This window comes from Pinus tabuliformis, chromosome 7 (assembly GCF_031772625.1).
Source record: "Pinus tabuliformis cultivar Carrire ecotype Pingquan chromosome 7, CPIR1, whole genome shotgun sequence".
Lineage (NCBI taxonomy): Eukaryota > Viridiplantae > Streptophyta > Pinopsida > Pinales > Pinaceae > Pinus > Pinus tabuliformis.
In genome coordinates this window covers 363,855,039-363,869,067 of record NC_142293.1, presented here as the reverse complement: position 1 = coordinate 363,869,067, position 14,029 = coordinate 363,855,039, and the positions used below count along the sequence as shown (strand labels likewise).

At 36.9% G+C, this 14,029-nt stretch overlaps 1 protein-coding gene across 1 annotated transcript; it reads right to left on the bottom strand.

Moving 5' to 3' along the window:
- Positions 1-5,342: 5,342 nt before the first annotated feature.
- Positions 5,343-6,481, bottom strand: LOC149247475 (uncharacterized). Its single transcript, XM_089458243.1, has 2 exons — positions 5,963-6,481; positions 5,343-5,792 (listed from the first exon to the last, which is right to left on the bottom strand). Exons 1-2 carry the CDS (start codon positions 6,227-6,229, stop codon positions 5,343-5,345), a joined length of 717 nt encoding a protein of 238 aa, XP_089314369.1. The 5' UTR covers positions 6,230-6,481.
- Between the last annotated feature and the right edge of the window lie 7,548 nt (positions 6,482-14,029).

The following is a 14,029-nucleotide window of genomic DNA, read 5'->3' as shown; positions in this document are numbered from 1 at the left end:
TCACTCATGTTTAAACACATACCACCTTTGTTAGTCATAACCAACCGTGGCCAACCATACCGAAACTTAGTTAAACATGATCAACCATCGTCATCTTTGGTTAACCATAATCAACCTTGAACAACCCATGCTCTTCCCACTCCTCATGGCCAACCATGGACAACCATAATTAGAGTGGTAAAACATGGTCAACCATGGTCTTTCATTATCAACAAGGGCATCCTTAATCTACTATAGGAAACTGTGATCGACCATGTCCAAATTTGTCAAACCATGATCAATCATGGACAACATGGTCAAACCATGGCCATCATACCCAACTAGGTTTATCCATGGTCAACCATCATCAACCATGATTAAACATAAACACCCATGGTCAACTCTAGTCAACCATTATTAACCATAATCTATATTAGTCAAGTATGTCACAAAGTGATGGGCAACATGGTTGAATAAGAAAACCATGGTCAACATGGGCATCATGTTCAGCCATGGCCAGCCACAATCATTTATTAGTAAGCACTAACCACCTTAATCAACCATGTACACCCATAGTCAGCGACATGTTGACCATAGCCAACCATGTTTGACCAAGCTCAATTATGGTCAAACAAACTCATGTATGGTCAAACATTGTTATCAATATCATTCATTATTACCCATGTTTAGCCATAAATAACCTTAGCCATAGTCAACCATAGTCAACCTCTGCCAACCATGGTCAGCCATAGTCAACCATGGTCAACCATGGTTGTCTTTGGCTAACCATAGTCAACATTGAACAAGTCGTGCTCTACCCTCTCCTCATGGCCAATCATAGTCAACCATGGTTAAAATGGTCAAACATGGTCAACGAAGCTCTCTCTGTTTGAACATGGTTAACCATGGCCATCCATTTCAACATGGGAAACGTTAATGTATCATAGAAAACTATTGTCAACCATGGCCAAACCATGGTCAGCGATGGTCGACAATTGCTAACCATGATCAAACATGGGCAACCATGACCAACCATTGTTTACTTATCTACCTCACACACACCACCCATCAACTAGCACAACCATATTAGTAAATGTGGTTGATATACACCGATCGATGACATTTTACATCTTTTATATGTCAATTGATATATAAGAACACCTTAATAAACAAATATCAACCACATTTACTAATATAATTGTGATCATTATAAATTAACTATTTAAAATTTCATAGATAATTCATATACATCTTAATCATCACATTATTAAAAAATAATAATTAAATTATTAAAATAAATAATAAATATACAATTACATGTTGCTGGGATAAGTGATAAGTGCTAAAGCATTGAAATCCAAAATTAAATAAAAATAAGTTGAGGCTTCTATTTTGGAGCCAGGGCAAGCCCTCAAGCACAAAGATTTAATTTATCATATATCAAATTCTTTTTATTATGACTTTTTTTTCCTTTTTATGTTGTTTTTAAAATTTGATTATATAATTTTTTTATAAATTTTAAATTTAATTATATAAGTTTTTAAAATTATAGAATCAAATATAATATAATATTTTTTTTAAATATGTTTAACCGTTTAGTTTATTTTAAATTGTATCAAAATCATTCATTAACTATATTTTAAGTGGTGGTTAATTTTTTTTAATAAATATGTTCTGTTTTTCAAAAATATGTTTAAGGCTATTACTTAGTTTTTTATTTCTTTAACATTTGTTTATATTAATGGTTATTGATTTTTTCTTTATAAATTTACTAAATGTCTTTTCTAACTTATCATACTTACTCTAAACATAAAATATCAACAAACCAACGCACAATATCTCCAAAGAAAACTTGTAACACTTTTTTCTGACTTATCGTACTTTACTTACTTTAAATATAAAATATCAACAAATCAACTCACAATATCTCAAATATTAACAAACCAATGCACAATATCTCCAAAAACTTGTAACACTCTTTTCTGACTTATCATACTTTACTTACTTTAAATATAAAATATCAACAAATCAACTCACAATATCTCTGAAAACTTGTAACACTCTTTTCTGACTTATCATACTTCACTTACTCTAAACATAAAATATCAACAAACCAACCCACAATATCTCCAAAAACTTGTATCCACATAACAACGGACTATAAAAATATGTATTTCTAGAAAAATTAAATGCTAATTTTTTTATTATTTAAAATCTAATTTTCAATTTATTTAAATTTAATAATAGTAAAATAAAATATTTAAATTATATAATTTATCCAAAATACCAGAACATAAAAGAGTGGGGCAGGCTACGGGTTAACGATTACAACCTGGATGAAGATCACTGAAATTTTGGTCACATACAAAACGGTTTATAATCTGTAGTCACAAAACCATAGTTACCAGATTCGTTAGGGCAAAAACTTCGAAAATTAGTGAATTCGATTCGAAAAGTGAATGATTCGATAACATTAGATCAGGTTCCTGCATGGATTTGTCCATTCGGGCACCCGTGTTGAGGGTTTTGTATGGATTTAAGAGGCGACGCACCATGGTCGTTAGTGCTTGGTTGGATTTTTGGGTTAGAGATGAACTTGTTAGATATGATTGGGTTGGGTGAGTTTTATAGTGATATATATATTTTTAGGTTTATTAATATGGTTGGATTGTATATGTGTAGGGTTAGATGTAGATTTAATACTTGATTAAATTTAATAGTGGGTATATATAGTCCGATTTCATTAATAGACTTATAACCTATTAAATATTGATTGTGAGTCTTATTTCCAATCTAGTCCACGCTCTCTGAAGGGCTAGCTCTTTTCCGAATTGAGAATTTGTTGGCATGGAATAAAGCAAGTATTTGACCAAATACAGAAAGAAAAAGAACTAAAAAAAAATTGTGAAATTGAAAATATTTTATATTTCAATTTTACTCTGGCTTTGTGGGGCAAGCTAAGAAAGTAGGATAAAAAGACTGTGAATTAAGATATATTGTCTAAATATGTTTGACTAGGATTTATGGTCTAAATATGTTTTTATTTTGATAAATTATAGATAAATAAGTTTAGAATATATATTTAGCAAGTATTTGACCAAATACAGAAAGAAAAAGAACTAAAAAAAATTGTGAAATTGGAAATATTTTATATTTCAATTTTACTCTGGCTTTGTGGGGCAAGCTAAGAAAGTAGAAAAAAAAGACCGTGAATTAAGATATATTGTCTAAATATGTTTGACTAAGATTTATGGTCTAAATATGTTTTTATTTTGATAAATTATAGATAAATAAGATTAGAATATATATCTATATCTTAATTGAGAACTTTCTTAGAAAAAAAAGACCACGAATTAGGATTTATTGTCTAAATATATTTGACTAAGATTTATGGTTTAAATATGTTTTTATTTTGATAAATTACAGATAAATAAATTTAGAATATATATTTATCTTAGAATATATATTTATCTCTTTTTTTTTCTTTTTTGTTGTGGTTCACGGACACCCTGGTTAGGGGGTCGGGCTACGTCCACGGAAAAAATTGGGCTTGGGCTACGTCCACGGAAAAAATTGGGCTGATCAACCCCGAAGGGAATCTAGCCCCGCGGCCCACCAACTAGGCCTAACCCCAAGGGCTTCGGGAGAATGGACCTAACCCCAAGGGCTTTGGGGAGAATGGACCTTGGGCTTGGGCTACGTCCACGGAAAAAATTGGGCTGATCAACCCCGAAGGGAATCTAGCCCCGCGGCCCACCAACTAGGCCTAACCCCAAGGGCTTCGGGAGAATGGACCTAACCCCAAGGGCTTTGGGGAGAATGGACCTTGTGACCTCCCGATGGCGAGGCACTGATTTTGACCAATTGAGCTAACCCTTGGGGCTAGAATATATATTTATCTCTTAATTGAGAAATTTGGATCAATAAGTTTTAAAACTAAATAATTATGTTAAATTTAAGTTTTCAAAAACAATTTTAACAACAAAAACCACGAAGGGAATCTAGCCCCGCGGCCCACCAACTAGGCCTGACCCCAAGGGCTTCGGGGAGAATGGACCTTGTGACCTCCCGATGGCAAGGCACTGATTTTGACCAATTGAGCTAACCCTTGGGGCTAGAATATATATTTATCTCTTAATTGAGAAATTTGGATCAATAAGTTTTAAAACTAAATAATTATGTTAAATTTAAGTTTTCAAAAACAATTTTAACAACAAAAAATATAGGTTTTTTTCTAAATTAAATCTCTGTAGATGTTATATATATATATATATATATATATATGTGTGTGTGTGTGTGTGTGTGTGTGTGTGTGTGTGTGTGTGTGTGTATATAATAATAATAATAATATCCATTTTTAAGGTCACAGCCAAGCCAGACACCAAATTGGTGTATGAGACCCCCTTCTTTGTGGGTCCCTCCGCGCAGCGATTTGACTACTAAGTCTACGAAGGCATACATACTCTACCCCCCTCTGGTTTTGAACCTGTGACCTCTTACGAGGAAACACATGCTCTTAACCATTAGGCCCACTCAAGCTGTATATGACATGTAGTTATTAAAAATAATTTAAAATCTAAAATGATTAGGAAAAAAATTTAACAGAACACATTATTGATGAAAGATATATTAATTTTTTTCTAAATAAAAAAAATTTCATCATTTTTTTATCGAATAGTATTGAAATTGAATCTGAATTCGTCTGAATTAAATCTCTGTAGATGTTATATATATGATATATAAATGTTATATATATGATATGTAGTTATTAAAAATAATTCAAAATTTTCATTGAATAGTATTGAAATTGAATTTGAATTCGTGTGAATTAAATCTTTGCAAATGTTAGTTATATATATATGATATTTAGCTATTAAAAATAATCTAAAATCTAAAATGATTAGAAAAAAAATTAACAGAATACAATTTATTGATGAAAGAAATATTACTTTTTTTCTAAATAAAAAAATTTCATCAATTTTTTTTATTAATTAGTATTGAAATTGAATTTGAATTTGAATTCAAACAAGGTAACTATGCTTTAAATGGTGAATTCGAATTCAAACAAGGTAACTATGCTTTAAACGGTAAATCAGAGAGACACTCAGGTAAAGTTGGTACCTAGAAACCCATTTATTACAGAAGCTCAACTTCTGACATCACCAAATTATAAACATGCCAATGCGGATTGATCGGATCACACAGAGAACTTTGATACCCTCTTGCAACACAAACACATTACTAATCAGAACCCACAACACACATGCAATTATTCTCATCCATGCTCCACGTAAGCAAATCCCTAAAGGAGAAAACACAAATTCACATATATGGGTAGAAGCTATTGTTTACAGTAAGTATCTTTAATGATGGTTCTTCTTCTCTTCCTCTTCCCCATCATTCTTCTTGTTCTTGTGTCCTGACAACTTCTCTTTGATTTTACCAAGCACACCCGCCTTCTTCTCATATTCACCCCTATGCTCATCCGAAGACTGCTTTCCATCACCAGGGAGATTTTCCTGGTGTCCCAGAATCTTCTCTTTGATTTTATCCAGCAGACCCCTCTTCTTCTCCTCTTTACCCCTGCACTGATCTGAAGAATGTGTTCCACTGCCGGGCAACTTTTCTTGGTGTCCCAGGATCTTCTTTTTGATTTTATCTAGCAGACCCATCTTCTTCTCCTCTTTACCCCCACACTCATCTGAAGAATACCACCCACTGCCGTGGAGCTTTTCCTTGTTCTTGTCCTTCGACCCTTTCTTCTTCCTTCTGCCTTCTTTCTTCTTTCCGCCTTCCTCCTCCTCATCGCTCGACTGCAATTACACACACACACACACACACACACACACACACACACACATATATATATATATATATATCTATATATATATATTCATTTTTCAGTTCACAGGAAGAAAATGAAGTATAAAGAAACGAAGCAATGAGTGAGGAATAAAAGAATTAGGAAGAAAGAGAGATTTACAGAGCTGGAGCTGGAAATGTTCGCGCAGTGAAGCTTTCCTATGAAACCCATGTGTTTTTGTTGCTTAGCTTCTTCAAGGGTTAGTTGCCCGTCATGACCATGGTTGTGTTCAACTCCATGCTGAGGAGCAGCTAGATAATAAGAAGCAGCCTCAGTCTGAGAAGGAGTCTGCACAATGTGATCAGCTTGCTTTCCCTCCTCTTCCTTCTTTTTGCGGAATAAGTCGAACATACCGCGGTCCTGGTGCTCTGGTGCTTCTTCCGCCATATTTATACTAATTTAAAATACTAAGCCTCTCAAAGAGCAAAGAGCGAGTGCAAATATGAACAGAACAAGTAAATAACTTCTTCAAAATTGCAGACGATATAAGAAGCAAAAAATGGACACAGAGGGCAATGGATGGAAGTAAGGGAGGAGAACGCGGTTATTTAAAGTTTTGGTACGACGGTGTGGAGGCTTCTTTGCTTGCTTTGGATTGCGTATCCTATGCACTGTAGACGCGCAATGCCCACAAACGTACGAAATTTATGCTGGATAGGACGTTTTGACGCGATGTAGATGTGCATTTCTGAGGGAACAATTTTCAATCTTATCTTTTTCAAAGGGTAGTTTAAACATTTTTTTTTTAACTCTGCTTTTAAAGACTCCCTATGCAGGTCATCCCAGATACCAAAAGATGATTTCTGCCTTGCGGAGAGAATTCTTCTGGCCCAGCATGAAGAAATATGTGACAGAATATATAGCCAAATGCTTAGAGTGCCAACAAGTGAAAGTTGAGCACCAACACCCAGCAGGGTTACTTCACCCTATGCCCATTCTGGAATGGAAATGGGAAACAATATCTATTGATTTCATCATTGGATTGCCTAAGTCAAAGAAACAAAATGACTCCATCATGGTGGTGGTGGACAAACTAAGCAAATCAACTCATTTTATACCTGTCCAATCAACATATAGAGCAGTTCAAATTGCTAATATTTTCATGCAGCACATTTTTAAACTACGTGGGATTCCCAAGATTATCATTTCCAATCGAGATGTAAAGTTTACTTCAGCCTTCTGGAAAGCCCTCTTTGAAGGTATGGGAACCCAACTGCACTTCAGTACGGCTTATCATCCGCAAACGGATGGGAAAACTGAATGAGTGAATCAAGTGATTGAAGACACATTGTGTGTTTATGTCATTGAACAACCCACCAAATGGGAAGATTATATTCACCTAGTGGATTTTGCCTATAATAATGGGTACCATGCATCCTTGCGAATGAGTCCCTTCGAGGTACTATATGGGCGCAAGTGTAGGACACCCCTGAGTTGGAGTGGACCAGAGGATAAGTTGTTGCTCGGACCTGACATGTTGGAAGAGATGGAAGAAATAGTGACAAAGGTAAGAGTCAATTTAAAAGATGCTTAGGACTGGCAAAAGAATTTTCCGATCAGAAGAGAAGCTTTCATGAATTCTAAGTAGGAGACCATGTCTACATTCGATTTCGAGCCAAGAAGGGTACCTTACAATGGACCGGGTGTGCTAAATTAGCACCCCAATTTTGTGGACCCTTTCAAATCCTGGCTCGAATCGGACCAGTGGCTTATCAACTCGCCTTACCCAATCACATTCGTGTACACAATGTCTTCCATGTCTCTCTACTTAAGAAATATATTTATGATGCTAAACATGTAATCAAGTGGCAAGACATCCAAGTAATATGTAACTATGTTATGGTTTCCGCTTTGGAATATATATTAAACAAATTGATTTAGACTTGACTTTTTTTTGTGTGTTGTTCAGGTCGAACCAGAAGGCGAGTTCCTGGTCGAACCTCTGGTTATACTAGATCAGAGAGAAGTAACGTTGCGGAAACGAGTTATCACCCAGGTTAAAGTGCAATGGAAGCACTATGGGCTGGAAGAGGCCACCTGGGAAGATGAGAAACTTATGAAAGAAAACTTTCTGGGTTATTTGCAGGAGAAGAACATCGGGATGATGTTCCATCTTGGGGGGGAAGATGTAATATCCCCCGTTAATGTAAATAATATTTCTTTTTACTACACCAAACAAACTATTATTTTTCCTGAAAACATAAACTGTTTTGAAATAAAGTTATGAGAAGGTATTTTTGCAGTTATTAGTGAAAAGAATGTTTCTTTAATTAATTAGTTAAAAGAAACAGTTACATATTCCAAGAAAGGAAAAACCAAATCTTGGAAGTATTTAAAAGAAAAATGATCAAGAGGATGGGGATCTGAGATCAGAAGAAGGAAAATGAAAACTGTGTTGAGAAGTCAAGCAGTTGTACTAGCCAGGTTTGGTTAAGATCAGATGGCTGAATACACTCTTAAGTTTTCAAAGAGAAATAATTTTTCCCTGGATCAGGGATGACACGGGGCGAGTTCTACTAATATGGTAGATCTCATGGTAGGGAGGTATACATAGTGCAGGTCTAAGTGTAGACCAAAAGGGAGCAACTAAAGATTGATAAGTTGAGGATTTGATTTTAAAACGTAGCTTCAGATAAGTGTTAACCGTGTTTAAAGTTTTCCAGCTTGCCTAGATTATTGTATTTTATTTTATGAAATGGAATGAATATGGTTCAGTAAGTTTAATTTCTAATAGTTACTAGATTAGAGTAGAGCCTATGATAGAGGCAATAATTTATGTGTAGCTATTTTATAGTACAGAACAGGAAATAAAAATTTAGTTTCTTTTTCCCTAAGGTAGGAATACAATAAAAGAAAGGCTGCTTACAACAAAAATGACTATTGTTGTAAATATCTATTTTGCAGTAAATAAATAACAGTAAGATAGCTAGAATGACAGTATACATGAACTCTAAGATAGATAACAAGAAGAATTGTAACTAAGTAAATTATTGTCAAGCTAGGGTAAATATATTATACTATCATACTTGCAAGCGAAAAGCTAAACTCAGACTGAAGGATTTACGAGTCTGCATCATCCATAAATCCTTCACTAAACAGACAGTCGAACAAATTGCATAAGAGGGTAATGATTCTGATTAAAAAAAAGAATTAAAGGAGTATCTAAGGGTTTGGTGCCTAAATAAAAACCAAATCCCAAAAACAATAGTAAACTTGAATAATTTCAGGAATTTAAATAAATAATTTGAAACCCTAGCTGTCTCTCCTAACCTTCATAGGTCAAAACGCCGAGGAGTTAACAGTAATTATGTATACAGTCCGGTACTCCGAAGGTTTCATGCGGACGGAATACCCACAGAAGAATAGTGGGGTTTCTAACATAAATACTATAGGTGAAATAATAACAAGCCGAATAAACCAAGTACACTGAGCCATAGCTCGAATAGATATGCATTGCTATCAACTACTACATGCTAAATAAAAGCATAACGATAAACCCTTTAAATACAAGATTAAAACAACAAGATAGAAATAGCCCGCATCAATTGTTATTAACCCTTAATGCAAAAAATTACATATATAATTGTTCTGAAATTGTCCAAGACTTAAGCTAGGAGTCACGACGGAGGACTGATAACCAACACAAAATTTATATAAAAACTACGGAATGTGGAAAATACTGTATATTCTTTAAAATTAAAACCTTGATAACTGAAACAGTATGAAAAATAGAACCAGGACTACAAGCAATGGTTGGGCCATTTTAAATTAAGAACACAACCTTTGTCTCGGTGGACAGCTTCCCATAGTCGAAGCCATAATGTACAACAACTAACATAAAATCGAACAGACCATAAGGCAGACCGACCTTTTAACCAAAACCACAAATGTGTAATAACTTAAACACTGAAATACCCAGTATTCGGTGGATCCATCACTCGAAAGAACGAGCCCTGAAATGGAGACTTGGCCCCATAATCCTTCGATGGTTGCAACACTTGAAGGGGGTTTGTACAAAGATACATCAAAAATCAATTTAGGGTTTAAGCTAAAGACTTGGAAAATTATTCACAAATAATATAACAGAGAAAGTAGAGGGTAAACGAATTATTTAGTGCCAGTTTAGCACCAGAAACCCTGTTGTCGAAGCCAAACTCCAGCTCGCCTGAACACTGAGGGCATTGTCCAAAAAAAATCCAAAAGTATACCAAGAGCTGAGCAACAGAGCCATGGAAATAGACAAGCGCCACACTAGGAAAAGGATACCATCTATTCAAGGTTCCAAACAACGGAGCGGAGCAGAGTCGAAGTCCTTCAGAAATGCCGAGAAACGCAACAATGAACCAAAGCAAAATTGCCAAGGAGTAAAATTCAAAACCCTTAAGGACTGGACAACCTCCCCGAGCAACTAACACCATTGATGAACAAAGCCAATCCCAAGGGAATCACTACAGGAAGGCTGTGTGGTGTGTGACAGCACGACACCTAGGCTAGTACAACCAAGTCTTAAATAAGGCACCAACAGATGGCAAGCCTTGAACTTTTAAGAATCTCAGTTGTAATCAAAAGTACCATAGCATAATACGTTAACAACGGATGCAATTAAGTTTTCACTTGCGCATATAAATGTATCTATGGATGTCCCTTCATAGTTGATAATATATGAATCAAATATTTGCTATGGTTTTTAATGTATGACAGTCTAATACTTGCTGCAAATCATAACCAGAATGTCAGTATTAAAACATAAAGTAAAGACTCATGGTAAGTTGGTAATTCTGAAGATTTTATTTACTAATAATATATGTGTGTGTGTGGATGTGTTACACGAGTCTTATTTCCAATCTAGTCCAAGCTCTCTGAAGGGATAGGTCTCTTCAAAATTTGGTGGCATGGAATAAAGCCAATATTTAATTGAACACATAAAGTAAAAAAAAAAAAAATTGTGAAATTGGAAATATTCTATATTTCAATTTTACTCTTGCTTTGCGGGGCAAGCTAAGAAAGTAGGAAAAAAAGTCTGTGAACTAGGATTTATTGTCTAAATATATTTGAATAGGATTTATGGTTTAAATATGTTTTTAGTTTGATAAAATACAGATAAATAAGTTTAGAATATATATTTATCTCTTAATTGAGAATTTTTTATCAATAAGTTTTAAAACTAAATAATTATGTTAAATTTAAGTTTTCAAAAACAATTTTAACGAAAAAAAGTATAGGTCTTTTTCTGAAATAAATCTATGAAGATATTATATATATAATATATAGATGTTATATATATGATATGTAGTTATTAAAAATAATTCAAAATTTAAAATAGCATAGAGTGACGATTGCGAACTGGAGACCCTGCGCGCGCCCTGTGCAGCCCCGGATCTCGTCCTCGGCCTCCCTGCGTTGCATGCAGTGGTTGGCCCCTGCGCGTTCATCTTGGAGCATCTTGTGCAGCCGATCGGACTGCTCATTCTGACCGCCTCAGGATCGGTTCGGTGACTGAGCTCGAGGAGGCCCCTGCGCGCCTGAACAGTCTCGTTCTCGGCCTCCCTGCGTTGCATGCAGTGGTTGGCCTCATGGATCGCCCAGTGCTGCAGATCGGACTCCCATCCTGATTCCTGAGCCTCTGCATGCAGCGGTTAATGGATGTTGTCGGGTTCTAACCCCCCAGCTCCTGGGATTCTCAATGGAGGGGTTGGGCTCCCCTCAGTCCCCGCCTCCCCCGCCGAGATCGCCAGTTGAGGCCTTCTCCCAGCTCCTGGCTGGCCTCCCAAAGAAGAGAACTTTAGAGGCAGCAAAGTTTGTTAAAAAATTAGATGAAATCCTGGTGATCTCTCTTCCTCCTGAAACCCCAATCCAAGTGGCATTGTCGTTAGCTGAGCGGGCTCTCATCGGCCAGTTTACGAGTTTATGGCCGAGAGCTGGGTTAACAGAAACTGGGCGCCGCTTATCAAAGAAAATGTCACCTCATACTTTCTGGGAAGGGGATTTTTCCTGTTCGAATTCACATCTAAAGAAGACAAGGAGCTGATCTTCCAAAACGGCCCTTATTTCATGGGTCCTCAGGGATTGTACCTAAACAACTGGACCCCGGACTTTGATCCGACAGTCGACGTGCCCAAAGCAGTCCCGGTATGGGTCAGGCTCCCAAATCTCTCGGTTCACTGTTGGAACTGGGATTCATTGAGACATATTGGAAACACCCTGGGGAAATTCATAGACCGAGCTAACAACAAAGATCAATATGACTGCACCAGGATTTGCGTAGAGGTGGATTTGGAGGAAGGGTTACCGGAGGCCATTACCTTAAAGGTCAGAAGTTGGACGCACCTTCAGAAATTGGATTATGAACAACTGCCCTTCAAATGTCGGAAATGCCATGTCTATGGGCATTTCGCCAGAGATTGCCCTTCCATCAATGAGACAGCGCAAGGGAAGGAGGACGGATGGAACCAAGTCAAGAGATCCAAAGCTCACCCTAAAAATCAGAAACAGGGAGGCCCTTCTGGCAAAGGGAACCATCAGAATACTGCTCACCAGATTCCAACCAAGACTGCGTCAGAAAACAAATTCGACCCTCTGAGTTCGCAAACAGAGGGCACTCAGGAGATCGAGATCCAAAAAGAAACAGAAATGGTCCAGGAGACTGAAGGCCATAAATCAGCTCCTCCAGAAAAAGGTAACCCCTCTCCCTCCATCAAAGATCTCAACGGCAAGAATCTAGTAGGGGAGGAAGAAGAACCTGAAACAGAAGAATCAGAAGAGGAAGGGGAAATAGGTGAGTCTCAAACCTCAGTAAGAAGATCTACGAGAGGACAGAAAACGGACAAAGAAAAAAGGGAGCAGGAAACCTACAGAGAAAAACTACAGGGCAGCCAACCAACATTGGAAAAACTGTTGGCACCAAAGTCAAAGATGTTGAAAAGTCAGATTCAAGGCTCCAAGGGAGCCCATCAGAAACACAAATAATGAAGATTATCTCCTGGAACTGCAGAGGTATGGGGAGAAAAACTAAGGAAGAAGAAATCGGAAATTTAATCAGAATAGAAACCCCAGACATTCTTCTGGTCCATGAGACAAAGCTGGAAGACATTGTCTTCATCCAATCAAGTAAGAAAATCTGGTATAAAAGTGAAGCAAGAGCAATCTCTGCCCGGGGTGCCTCGGGAGGAATTGGCACTGTATGGAATATGAGTAAATTTGCAGTCCTATTCGAGGTCAGAAATACCCACTGGTTACTGCTGAAAATGCAGAATTTAGTCACCAAGGAAATTTTTTGTCTTTTTAATGTTTACTCTCCAATAATCGCTGGGGAAAAAAAAAAAATTGGGATTCCATAAGACAACAAGCTGATTTGGTAAACATGGAGAATATCATAATAGCTGGAGATCTCAATCTCACTCTCCATTCTTCCGAAAAAAGGGGAGGCAGCATAGTACGAGATCCAGCAAGGGAATGGGCGGAGGACATCTTGCAGGATTGGGACATGCTGGATATCAAACCCTCTTCCGGTAAGTACTCTTGGTCAAATAAAAGATTAGGCCCAGGCCATATAGCTGCCAGGCTAGATAGATTCTTTATTCAAAGTTCCTTTTTGCTGCTAGGCCTAGAACCACGAATGCTCATCCTTCCTAATAGCATTTCGGACCACAAGCCCATTAAACTTGAGCTTCTAGCCCATCTGGATCTGGGCCCTATCCCTTTCCGCTTTAGCCCGCTTTGGATTAAGGAGCCAGCCTTCATGCAAATTGTCAAGGACAGTTGGAACCAGGCGGTCAAAGGCTCGCCTTTCTATATATGGAAAGAAAAGCTCAGAAGATTAAAAGGGGATCTCAAAAGATGGGCAAAAACTCTGTCTAATCCGACCACAGACAGAAAATCCTTGAAAATCTTGCTGGATTCCCACCAAAAGGGCATGGAGAAGGGCACTATTACTAAGGAGGTGATTGAACAGGAATCTCATTTGCAGCAAAGCTATCACAAGGCCTACCTAGCTGAAGAAGAATTCTGGAGGCTGAAATCCCACAATCTCTGGCTCAAAGATGGGGATAGGAATACTGCCTTTTTTCATAAACAAACCCTGGTAAGGAAATTCCATAACTCTATTTCTGAGATCAAAGCAGATAATGTCATTCATAAAGACTTTGAATATATAAAGAAAACAGTGTATTTACACTTCCAAAGCTTGTA